This window comes from Oryctolagus cuniculus, chromosome 14 (assembly GCF_964237555.1).
Source record: "Oryctolagus cuniculus chromosome 14, mOryCun1.1, whole genome shotgun sequence".
Taxonomy (NCBI): Eukaryota; Metazoa; Chordata; class Mammalia; order Lagomorpha; family Leporidae; genus Oryctolagus; species Oryctolagus cuniculus.
Genome location: NC_091445.1, coordinates 11,065,784 through 11,078,887, shown reverse-complemented (window position 1 = coordinate 11,078,887; position 13,104 = coordinate 11,065,784). Strand labels below are relative to the sequence as shown.

Below are 13,104 nucleotides of genomic sequence, written 5' to 3'. Positions count from 1 at the left end.
GCAAATTAGAAGGGGGTTGGGTAGCTCTCCAGGTGGATTCTCACAAGGTAATTATACAATGATTCAGCTGTTCTCCAAGTGGTAACTTAGGGGTTTGAGTCTTCTTCACTCTTGTGGCTCCTCTGTTCCTTCTGCTACTTCAGATGCTGGGCTAGGTAGCACATGAAGAGAGAATGGGTTATGAGTCTTTCAGCATATTTTAGGTTGTCAAGCTTAGAAACACGTAATTCATCACTGCCTGTTTTTTTAGGCTGGGGCTCTTTGGCTGTTTCTATCCAAAGTGCAGGGAAAGCTGGGAATTGTAGTTTTTATTTGTACCAAGGAAATTAAAAACAAGATTGATGAGTGTAAAGTTCTTCCACAATGAGTGATATCATCTCTATTTTTACAAATGAGAAAGCAAGTTTTAAATGATTTAGTCAAGTTCACATACTGAGAAACGAAACAGATCCAGACTTCTTTTAGAGGTCTGATTTGCAGTGTAGATTAGTAGTCCCCCTCTATCTGTGATTTTGTTTTCTGTGGTTTCAGTACTTGCAATCAACTGTGGTATGAAAATTCAGAAGTGGAAAAAAAATGGAAAACTCAATAAACACAAACAATTTATGTTTTGAATCATGTACAGAGTAGTATGATGAAATCTTGTGCTGTCTTAGTCTATCCTTCCCACCCAAGGTGTAACCATCAACTTTGTCTAGCCTATCCATGCTGTATATGTTGCCTATCTATTTGTCCCTTAGTAGCCACTTAGGTTATTCAGCTAACCACTACGTAGTAGCCTAATGCCACATCACTCACCTGTATCATTCATCTCACTTCATCTCGTCACATAGGCGTTTTATCATCTCTTGTCATCACCAGAGGGTGAGTATTGTACAATAAGATATTTTGAGAGAGATTATATTAATATAACTGTTATTGCAGTATGTTGTTATAATTGTTCTATTTTATTACTAGTTATTGTTAATCCCTCACTGTGCCTAATTTATAACTTAAACTTTTTCTTAAGTATGTATAGGAAAAATACAGCATTTGTAGCATATACCTACATTGGCTGTGGATTCGGGCATCCACTGTGTCTTGCAATACATCGTTCCATTAAGGGGAGACTGCTATATTTATTTGGTTTATGACTGCTCATCCACCTCCCTATCTTGCCCTGGAGCTGTCATACTTGAACTGAGTTTTAAATTTGGTTGGGGAGACAAGTATAACTTTTCTGCAGCTACTGTGATTTCTGTTGGCATTTGAAGAGTAATTTATTTAACATTATTCTTTCATTTTTTGTAGCTGTACTGTACCTTTTAGAATATATTCTTTAGATTGTGGGTAGTATACAGTCTCTCTCCACTTACTGTGTTTTTATGGATTCTCTGTAGCTGCATGATCAGGTATTCTAACTTAATTAAAAAGCCCATGAGTGTTGATTTTGATTACCAAAGCTTGCTAAGTCGGAGTAGAGTTTAAAAATATCACTTATTCTTCAATCTGTACCTTTTGTCTTATCATTTGAGATTAAATGTATTCCTTGTTCCTAAATTATGAAAGTCTTACATTCTATCCTTCCAACTTTTTAAAATAGAAAAATACATATTGAGCATCCCTAACTGAAAATCCAAAATGCTCCAAAATCCAAATGAGCACTGATTTGACACCATAAGGAAAATTCCACACCTGACTTAATGTGATAAGTCACAGTTAAAATGCAGGCACATTAAAAATACTATGTAAAATTATTTTCAGGGGGCCGGTGTTGTGGCAGGTTATGCTGCTGCTTGTGATGCTAGCATCCCATTTTATAGTACTGGCTCAACTCCCAGTTGCTCTGCTTCCCATCCAGTTTCCTACTCTTATGCCTGGGAGGGCAGAGGAATATGGCTCAAGTACGTGGGCCACCCACATGGGAGACCAAGATGGAGTTCTGTCTCCTGCATTCAGCCTGCCCCAGACCTGGCTGATGCAGCCATTTGAGGAGTGAACCAGCAGATAAAAGACCTCCCTGTGTCTTTCCCTCTTTCAGATAAATAAATATTTTAAAAATGTTTTTAGGTTACGTGTATAATGTATATATGAAACAAATTATTTTGATGTTTAGACTTGAGTTCCATCACCAATAGATATTCTTATATGTTGCTTACAAATTTTCCAAAATCTTAAAAAATCTGAAATCCAACACAGTTCTGGTCCCAAACACTTCGAATAAGGAATTTTCTGTATTACAGAAAATGTTATTTGTTCTCCTTTTCTACATACATTTTTATGACTATCACGTTGTGTTGAACGGATTCCTGCCTTAACAAGAATTTGAGTAGTGAGATCTCTTTGGCCTATCTCTTTGACTTCTGAACCCATGAGATATATTATTGACCCAAAAAAATTCTGTGAAGAACCCAATTCTTTCATCCTGTTTCTTCCTCTCTAGAGGAAAGAAAGAGTCCTGAGAAGTTACTTTTTCTGTACCTTAGATGTAAGCAGCCTCACCTAACCTAAGGAACACTTATTCTAACACTTGCTCCTGTTACCTAAAGATACCTTTATCATGTCCAACATACACTGATTTGTAGTCAAAAGTATTCTCTACTTTCTATTGTACTTAAAGTTATTTTTTGTTTTGAAGTTTGCTTGGCCCCTCTTTTCATGGAAAGGTAAGTGATAGGTTGCATTCTTTGTACATTTGAATAGTGGGTTTTGCATGAGGACAATATTGCTTTTTCTATATAGCTTCCTTGCTGAACCTGCTTTCTGTTTTCCTAATGTTTAGCTCAAACTTGATGCATTTTTTCTTCCTATTTATCTCCCTAAGCTCTCACTTTATTCTGCTCCTTTCCTTCCTATGTCCCCATCAAAAATAGAGTATAGTCAAATTTCCTCTGATTTTGTCTCATCCCATGTGGGTAGAGACAGTGTTAACACTCCTTCATATTCAGTTACTTTAATTATTTTTGCCTGTATTCTGTTGCATGTTGCCCAATCCAATAGTCTGCAAGTTCCCTTTGGTGAGTGAAACCTACTATTCAAATGCACAGTAGGTGGGACCTGTGGCCTAAGGGAAAAGTCTAAACCTTCAGCTACTATCCTAACAGTGCCTGAATCCTTGCTTTCCCTGCCTTAGTTAGCTCTCTTAACTTCCAGTTCCAGAGTATTATTATTATTATTATTTCCAGCAAACAGCAGGGAATGTGTAAAACAAATGTTATTTTATCTACTTGTGCTGAAAGATTGTCTAGATTTTAAGTAGTGTTTGTTTTCTCTTAAGGTTTTTTTTTTTAAACTAATTAATATTGAGAAGATTTGGAATGGAGACAAAAATTGTCTTTAGTGTCTGTCTTTAGTTCAGTCTGCTTTAACAGAATACTGGATTGTAAAAGTAGCTTAGGTGACTGATAAACAAGAGAAGCTTACTTCTTACAGTTCTGAAGAGAACTTTATCTGAGATAAAGATACTAGTGTGGTTGGGTTTTGGTGAGAGCCCCTTTCTGGGTTTCAGACTGCCAACAGTCCCTGTAATCCTCATATTGGCAGAAAGGGAGCAGTCTGGCCCCTTCAACAAAGGGTACTGATCACATTCATGAGCGCTTCACCCCCATCACCTACTTCCCTTCCAAAGGCCTCACCTCTGGGTACCACCACCCTGGGGACTAGATGTTAACATAAGAATTTTGAAAAGACCCAAACATTCAGTTCATAACAGTGACCTGTATTATGTGTCTTTAAATTGAGTTTTGTGTGATTATTTAGATTCTAAAATGCTGGGGCCGGCACTGTAGCGCAGCGGGTTAAAGCCCTGGCCTGAAGTACCAGCATCCCATATGGGCTCCAGTTCTTGTCCTGGCTGCTCCTCTTCTGATCCAGCTCTCTGCTATTGCCTGGGATAGCAGTGGAGGATGGCCCAAGTCCTTGGGTGCCTGTACCCGCGTGGGAAACCCAGAGAAGCTCCAGGTTTCTGGCTTCAGATCAGAGCAGCTCCGGCCGTTGAGGCCATCTGGGGAGTGAAGCAACGGATGGAAGACTTCTTTCTCTGTCTCTACCTCTCTTTGTAACTCTGCCTGTCAAATAAATAAAATAAATCTTTTAAAAAAAATGCTTTATCAGTATTACACCTTTTTTATATGTGCCCATGTTCAGATTTACATTTTAAATTTCTGTGAGTTTCCTGTTTTTTTTTTTTTAAAGGTTTATTTTATTATTTGAAAGGTAGAGTTACAGAGCGAGAGAGAGGTCCTGCATTCTGCTGGTTCACTCCCCAGATGAGCGCAATGGCCAGAGCTGAGCTGAGCTGAAGCCAGGCGATGCTTCTGGGTCTCTCACATGGGTGCAGGGGCCCAAGGACTTGGGCCATCTTCTACAGCTTTCCCAGGCCATAGCAGCTGGATCGGAAGCGGAGCAGCCGGGACTTGAACTGGCCACCCATATGGGATGCCAGTGCTGCAGGCAGAAGGTTTAACCAGCTGTGCCACAGCACTGGCCCCTGTGAGTTTTATTTTCTGAAATTTCTGAAGTTGTTTGCTATAAATGACGTTGTTTCTTAAACTTTTTAAAATAAAATCTAGGTTAGTACAGCCTATATTTTCTGCCACATATTGCTTCAGTAAGCATTGTAATGCCCTGATATTCTATATGTGGTTTATATGAGATGATTATTTCGGTAGATTAGTGAAGTATGTGCCTAAAAATTAGTTTTATTGTCTGAGAAATTGATGATAGTCTGAACATAAGTGAAAAAAGTCACTAAATAGCCAAAGTAAATGTCATAAGATATGTTGAAATTAACATATTTAATTTAAATATAAGAGCTCTGGTTTTTCCATGAGATCCTATTAATACTTCGGCTTTATTTTTCTTTTTAAAATGTATGTTTTCATTTAAAGTCAAAGTGACAGGGAGGGAAGGTGGTAGAGGGAGAGGGAGCTAGAGCACGATCTTTAATCTGCTGAAGCACTCCTCAATGGCTACAATAGCCAGGGCCTGGCCAGACTGAGGCCAGGAGCTGGGACCTTCATCTGGGTCTCCCACATAGGCGACAGAGACATCTTCTGCTGCCTTCCCAGGCACATTAGCAGGGAACTGGATCAGAACCAGAGCCAGCATTCAGACCAGCAGTCTGATATGGGATGCTGCTGGTTTTGCACATGGTAGTTTAACCTGTTGCATCATTGACTGCAGTCTTTATATTTTAAGAAGTTTATTTTTTCCCATTTCAAAAACTAGCAGTTAGGCCTATAATATAGCAAAAGTTGAAAAGTTGGTAAAAAGTAAAAATAAGGGTATTACCATCACCCAAAGACAAGCATTTGTAACTTGTGTTATAGTACCTTCTAATCTTTTCATATTCCTCCGTCTAATCTTTTCATACTTCCTCTCATGTGGTTGTATGTGCAATTTCATATCATGTTACTTTTTTTTTTGGACAGGCAGAGTGGACAGTGAGAGAGACAGAGAGAGACAGAGAGAAAGGTCTTCCTTTGCCGTTGGTTCACCCTCCAATGGCAGCTGTGGCTGGTGCGCTGCGGCCGGCGCACCACGCTGATCCGATGGCAGGAGCCAGGTACTTATCCTGGTCTCCCATGGGGTGCAGGGCCCAAGTACTTGGGCCATCCTCCACTGCACTCCCTGGCCACAGCAGAGAGCTGGCCTGGAAGAGGGGCAACCGGGACAGAAACCAGTGCCCTGACCGGGACTAGAACCCCGTGTGCCGGCGCCGCAAGGCAGAGGATTAGCCTAGTGAGCCGCAGCGCCGGCCATATCATGTTACTTTTGCTCAACTTATTGACATACAACATTTTTCTTAAGTTGTATTTTTTTCTTACTATTATTATTAACTGCTACATAGTTTCTTGGCCTAATAAAGTTCTTTAAAAATTTATTTGAGAGGTAGAGAAAGAGTATAGACTCCACATGGTTTACTCCCCAATAACTGCAAATGAGTCGGGCCAAAATGGGAGGTGGAAACTCAATCTAGGTCTCATTTGGGTTGCCAGGGACCCAGTTACTTGAACTGTCAGCGCTGCATCCCAGAGTCCATTTTGGCAGCAAGCTAGAATCAGGATCTGGAGCCAGGAGTTGAACCCAGGCATTCCAGTGTGGGACACAAGCATCCCAAGCATCATCTTAACTGCCAGGATAAATCCCTGCTCTAAAATCTAACAAACTTTTCTATTTGTCTAAATTACAAAGGCTTAGTACAGCAGTTGCAAGTAGGCAGTCATTTTGGTGAGATAGATATATCTACCAACCAACAGCAAAGGAAAAAGCTGAAAATTGAGACCAGGATACAGTATATAGTAAGTGGGAACCATGTAGTATGGGATCCAGTTGTGTAAAAAGCACTGATAGTTAAAGACAATGATTCAGCCGTACTTCTATGTTTTACTTTATACTCATGGTCTCAGTCCTCAGATGGCCTCTCCTTGCTGCCTGACAGTGTATATGTGTTCTGCTTTGTAGCTAAATGCTTTATCCTCAAACCTGGCATGCTTCAGCCTCACTCAGCTTCTGGAAGCAGATCCCTTCATTCTCTTCACAATGCTAGACCCGCAGTCCTAAATACAAGTGCACCCTCTGTTTACTTAAATTAAAAAGAAATATTTTTAAATTTTGGTCTATGGTAGAAGGGTCAGGATTCAATTTCTGCATTTTTGCTCTGGGTCCCATTCCCTCTGACCTTCACCCAGACTTTGCTACAAAAACAAATAAAGAAGAGTCACATCCCTGCCTTCCTCCATCAGTAAAAAAGCCGTTCCTTAACCTTTCCAAAGTTTTTGGCCCAATTCCCTCTTTCCATTTATGGTCATATTTGTTAGATGAATTGTCTGCACTTCCTTTCTAACTGTTTAGACTTCTACCATGATTGTATTCCCATGGATTTCAACACCATGATCATGTAATGACCTCAAATTATCTCTAATCTTCAGGTTATAAAATGTGGTTGCCTTGACATTTTCACATGACATCTCATAGGTACTTAACTTGAAACTCAGCATATCTACTTCCTGCTCTATTCCATATCAGAAAATATACCACTGTCTTCCTCAAGTCATCACTGTGGTATAATCCTGTGTACCTTAATTTTTTTCACTCTCTACCTTTAGTCTATTATCAAGACCTGCTAATTTACCACTTCTCTGCTATTTTTTTCTTCCTTCCTCTAACTCACAGAGCAGCAAAGGGACGTTAAAATGTAAATTGAAATATTTCTCCCCTGCTTTGAGATCACTATTTTAGCATAACATCTAAACTCCATACTGTGAACTTTGAGGTTTTGCATGGTCGTTTCCTTATCTCTTCAGCCTCCCTCTTGTGTTTGTCCTTGAAGCTACTGCCATATTGGCTTCTTAGTTACTGCAATAGCTGTATTCTTTCTTGCCTCTGTGCTCTTGACATTCTATTCTTTCCCTATAATGCTCTTCCCTCCATTTTGTGCAACCTTTAGGTTGCTGATCAAATGTCATTTCTGAATTTTTTTCATCCGCTCTCTATTTTCATCACTTATCTGGTTATTTCATGTGATATCACAGTTTGTAGTTGATTTTTCGTTTTTTTGTGTGTGTGTATATATGTGTGGTTTGTTTGTTTGTTTGTTTGTTTTGGTTGGCTGGATCCTATCCCAAGTGAAGTTGGAAAATCAAAAAAGGCAGGAGGTTTGACTTTGTTGGGTGTGATTCTGTCTCCATTGTATAGCAGAGTGCCTGAACATAGTGGGCTTTCCATGAGCTGGCAAATGAGTAATAGAGTAGAAGTAGTGGCCCTCAAAGCATCCAGCATTCTTAGATTTCAGCTTTGAACAGTAATTATTAGTAATAAAGATGACCCTGAGTTATCCATTAGAACTATAGTAAATGTAGTCCACTTTAGAAAAATGGGTTTACAGAATAATATTGAACAAAGTTGAGTATAATGACTCTTAGAAAATACAAGGGTCTTAGCATATTTCATTATTGTAAGACTCTAAATTTAGCCTAAGTTTTCCTACACCAAGAGTTCTCTTTCAGTGTGTGTTATGATTTCTCAAGGCTAAACAGCAGCTAATTTTAGTTGTTGTGAATGGCTTAAGTATGCTAAATGTTCTGCTCTCTTCATTGTTTGTGGATTCTGTATTTAATTTGCATACTTGGCTAAATTTATTTGGTACCCCTAAATCAATACATGTTCAGCTTTCCTAGTCATGGATTTACACAGGGTGGTAAAAAATTTTTGTGGTCCTCTCTGTGGGTTCCCCACTGAGCTCTAATAAAGTAACTCTGCCTTCTTATTCACAGCTCATAATGTAAACAGGATCCATTTTGTGGTATATTTGGGCCATGCTCTTTCAGTTTTTGCTTGTTGTTGGTGATCTCATTGTTTAAAATGACCTCCAATCATACTGCAGAATGATTGTGTTGTAGTCCAAAACACAATGATAAGATCTGCCTTGTGGTAAGAAATTTCGAAAAAGATTCAGAGAACTCAGGAAAATGCTATTATGATTACACTCATTAGATAAACTTTGTTCAGGCATGAGGTACAAACTATTGGTGTGAATTCAGTATTAACAATAGATGTAAAATAAGGTATCCTTAAACAGAAACACACCTTAAACAAGGATTATGTGTTGATCAGTTTATAAAAATGTTGTGACCAGAGGCTCACAGCAACCTAACCCTGTATTTCCCCTAGGATCAATGGTTCAGTTTCGCGGCGACTTTGTAGAACATAACTACCGCGAATAACAAGAATTGACTGTAAGTTAAAGTTCTGGACTTCACTCGAGATTTCAGGAAGTGCCTCCTCACATGTTAATTGTAATTTAAGGACTCTCTGGTTGATGTATATATTTTATTTTAAAACCATTAAGAATAAAACTGATTTACTTTGGTTCAGTGATCCTTTTTGAGCACTTACTATATGCCAGTAACTGTACTAGCTTTGAAGTATACAAAAACAAGTAAGTCTGAAAATCTTTACTCCAAGAATCTTTAGTTAAGGTAGCATTTCTTTTCAGTCCGACCAATCTGACACCACCTGAGTGAATTGCAATTCAGTTGGAACACTTAACTACTGTTAAGTTAGCATGGAGCCCATAGTGCTCCATCCATAGAGCTGCCCTCACTTGAGATACCAGCCCCAAGTTCTATGGTAGCTAGGGCACCTGCACTTCTGACTGACTGGCAGCAAATTCAGAGATTCTCACCATTCCTTCAAATTCAGTGTTTTTATAGACTGATTCACAGAGCTCAGGAAACTGCTGATTTGTGATTATGGTCTTATTATAAAGGATACACCTGAGGTGAGGTATGGGAAGGAGTACAGAATTTCCATGCATTCTTCCTGTGGAGTCAGATTTCACCCTCTGAGAACATCAGTGTATTGACCAACCAGGATATTCCTCTGTTCTTTGATGTCCAGAGTTTTTATGGAGTTTGATTACATAGACATGATTTCATACATTGATTTAAATGATTGAGCTTTATCTTCATTTGCTCTCGTGTCCCTTGAAGTCAGGTGGCTAAAAACCCCAGATCTCTAGTCATGTGCTTGTATTTGTGGTGTCAAGCCCCTGTCCTATCCTGGAGTTATCTGGGGGCCAACCATACTCCGTCAGTAGCTTAACAAAGCTAACCCTATCATTCTGATTATTCAAAGGACTTCAGAAACTCTGTGTTAGGATCTGGTAACAAAAAATAGGTACCAAGGGACTTCAAAAATTTTGTGGAAAAGTGGAATTAAATGACAAAAATAAAAAATATAAATGATTTCTCAACATAAGCTCCATCAAGTTCAATACACTTGTAATTGTTGAAACCCCAGCCATTTAGAACTGAGAGACCTGGTAATTTAACCAATCCAGTCCTTCTTTTTACATTATTACTAAAAATTGGTACACCTTAAAGAGTTTTTAAGATTAGGAAGAAAAGAAGTCAGAAGGAATCAAGTCAGGACTATCAGGAGGATGCCTAATGATTTCCTGTTGAAACTCATGGAGATTTGCCCTTGTTCGATGAGAGAAATGAACACTGTGGTAGAGAAGGACTCTGGTGAAGCTTTCTCAGGCATTTTTCTGTGAAAACTTCAGCTAACTTTCCCAAAAGCACTCTTCTAATAAGCAGATGTTACCATTCTCCAGAAAGTCAACAAGCAAAACACTTTATAGCCATCCCCCAAAACTTGCCATGACTTTTGCTCTTGACCGGTCCACTTTTGCTTTAAAAACTGGACCATGTCCTCCTCTTGGTAGCTATTTCTTTGTCTTCAGGATTGTACTGGGAGAAATGCTTCAGGACCTGATCCCCACTTGTTTAAAATTTACATTGGAAGCTCTGATCTTGTTTAGCTGATCCAGGCACAACAATTTTGGCAACCTTTCACCAGAAAGTTTGTTCTGCTTAATTTTTTAGTCAGAATTGTATAAGCTGTTGTTTCTGCTGTTAATCATCTGTCCTCTTCAATTAGGATATGGGCAAGATTAATTTTTTTCCTCCCAGGTTGATGTGGATGTCTGCCACTGTGGGCTGCAACATTGCCTCATCCCTTCCTAAAATGAGTTATCCATTTGTAAACTGTTGATTTATTTGGGGTATTATCCCCATAAACTTTTGCTGAAGCATCATTGATTTCAATGTTCTTCCATCTGAGTTTCATCAGAAATTTGCTGTTTGTTCTTACTTCAATTTTATTGGAATTCATATTGCTCTGATAAGAGTTCTCTTTAAACTGTTACCTTTCTTAGTGCTTGTAACTAAATACTGTTCAGAAATGTTACTGGGTTTATATTGGTGCAAAAAAAAATGTTGAAATCTGTGCATGATTTCTTATAACATGCATTTTCCATGAACTTCATGAAGATTTCTCAAATATTCTTTATCACACCAAAAAGAGACTGCCTTGTAAACAAAATATATAAATTAGGCATTTGCCAGATAAGGGCATAAGTGCTTACAAGTGGAGAGGGTGTCCCAAAGGATGAAAGATTTATGAGGAGTAAAATGTCATTTAGTTAAGCCAGATTGTGTCACATTCAAATGGGGAGAGGTTGAAGGTGACTCTGGAGATCATGAAAAGCTGTAGAAGCAGGAAGTCATAAACTCTGTACACATTTTGGCCTTGTATGGAAATTTTCAAAATTAAAAAAGTAGACAAAATAAGGAACTTCTGTGTACTCCTCACAATTAATAGCTTGTGGCCAAACTTCTTTTACATATATTCTCCTTCATCCTTCCTTCCCCAACCCATTGTTTTTGTGGTAGATTCCAAACATTTTATTATTGTAGTCATAGACATTGCAGAGTATTGCTAAAATATATGGGCTTTAAAAAAATTACCACCATCTCATTATCAAAGCTAAAAATTTCTAACAGCTTGTTAATATCAAATATCCAGCCTATACTCAAATTGCCAATTCTGAACTGTTTAAGAACAAAATATCTGTCGGTACTATTTTATTAAAAATGTAGCACTACTTTGGTCTGTGTTTCTTCCTTTATAACAACAGGCTGTTGGACCTTGCTAGCTGCTTTTCTCATTGCTTTCCCCTGTGAGGAACATTGGAAAAGATTTAAACAGGCATGTACCTTGATAAGATTTCCATTATGGAAAAATAACTAAAGGTGGGCTCAACAGATTTGACGAGGAGTGCTCCCTGGGGAAGACAGGGAGACTGATGAGAGAGCCTTTACAGTGGATGGAGCTGCAGGGGAAGATAGACTGAACTAAAGCCTAAGCAGGCAGTTTCACATTTTAAGAGTTGCAGAATGGAATTGATGATAATGTGGAAAGAGTACGGGGAAGACAAGATCTGAGTATCAAATTTAGGTGACTGGTAGATAGTGGGACCACTAGGAGAGACAGGCAATCCAGAATGAGTCTTGTCGTGCTTTGGAAGGAATACATGATTTGTTGTGGGTATTTTGCATGGTGGAGTTGAATACATGCAGTTACTGTTGGAGCCTTAACTGAAGAAGGTTAGGTATAGGCAAGAGGAAAGGGTTTTGTAATTCTCTAATTCTTACATACATAAACTTTGAGAATTCTCAAGCTAAATTAGAAGAGAGACACGAGTGAAAGACTACCTTAAATGTGAGAGCATTTCAACAACTTTAAGGTAACTGTCAGTCCTTTCAAATGAAGAGTGGGTAGAGAATAAATGTGCTCCTGCCCATTTAACTGCAGAGTTTGCCTCATACACTTTGAATAGTAAGCCCTGTATAATCTTAGTGTATATTATTAATAGTGTTGATTGTAAACAATATACAGACATACAAACAGCATTGCAGGGCCTGGCATCTAGTAAGTGCTTGGTAAGTGTTTGCTGGATTTGAATCTAAAGCCTTTGGTGGCTTATAGCAATAACTGGTTTGGATTACAGTTTCACCTAATGTTTCCCTGCAGTGTCAACACAAATAGGAAATTCAGTTACTTTGTGTAGAATAAATAAATAATTCTGGTGAATTTAAGTGCCTTGTTTAAAAGCGTTCTTTTTTCCCTTAGTCTGAGGTGGTACCAACATCCTACAGAAGAAGAGTTAAGAATTCTTGCAGGGAAGCAACAAAGAGGGAAAAGCAAAAAAGACAGGTATGTTATAAAGCTGCGCTTCTAAAGTGCTAAATGTTAACCCAATAAATTTAAATTTATTTTATACGTTGATAAAAATAATATGTACAGGTTATGCCATAAGCAGTTAATAAATTTGAGATGAAAATCCATTAGGTAGTAATTAATACATAAATATGAAGCAGATTGTTTTCCTTAAGAATGGTTAACCTTTTTCCATGAGTTTTAATGATGAAAATAGTATGATTATCATTTTTTTAAAAATTTAGTAGAGAGTTGAGGGAGACAATTCTCTTGAAATGTCAAGTGGATTGGATTCTTTCTGAGTTTTGCTACTATTGATGTATTACTGAGCAAACGAACCTGCTTTTGGCCATAGTCTCGTCGTTTTAAAAGGTGTGGCCAGTGCAGCTTTTTAGTTCCCACTTAGCTCTGGAATGTTCCATTCTTGTTAAAGAGTTTATGAAGAGTTTATGAACTGCCTCACTGAATGGACTCAGTAACCTCATCTGTGAAACTGAAAGACTGAACAGAGACATTTTGAAGGATCCTTCTAGCTGTAGTATTTTATATTTTTATTTA

The 13,104-nt window shown here is 38.3% G+C and overlaps 1 protein-coding gene across 6 annotated transcripts in view; it reads left to right on the top strand.

Moving 5' to 3' along the window:
• Positions 1-13,104, top strand: part of TMEM161B (transmembrane protein 161B) — a 79,052-nt gene that overhangs the window by 30,261 nt on the left and 35,687 nt on the right. For 2 of the 6 annotated variants that reach the window (XM_051854025.2, XM_051854023.2), the window contains 2 exons: positions 8,653-8,717; positions 12,460-12,543. Coding sequence is in view for 1 of the 6 variants with exons in the window: in XM_008261921.4 (XP_008260143.1) it covers positions 12,460-12,543 (84 nt within the window). In the remaining 5 variants the exon portion in view is untranslated. Of the gene's footprint in view, positions 1-833; positions 865-8,652; positions 8,718-11,464; positions 11,536-12,459; positions 12,544-13,104 lie in introns of all 6 variants that reach the window. The other 4 variants (XM_008261921.4, XM_008261923.4, XM_051854024.2 and 1 more) reach the window with 3 other exon arrangements.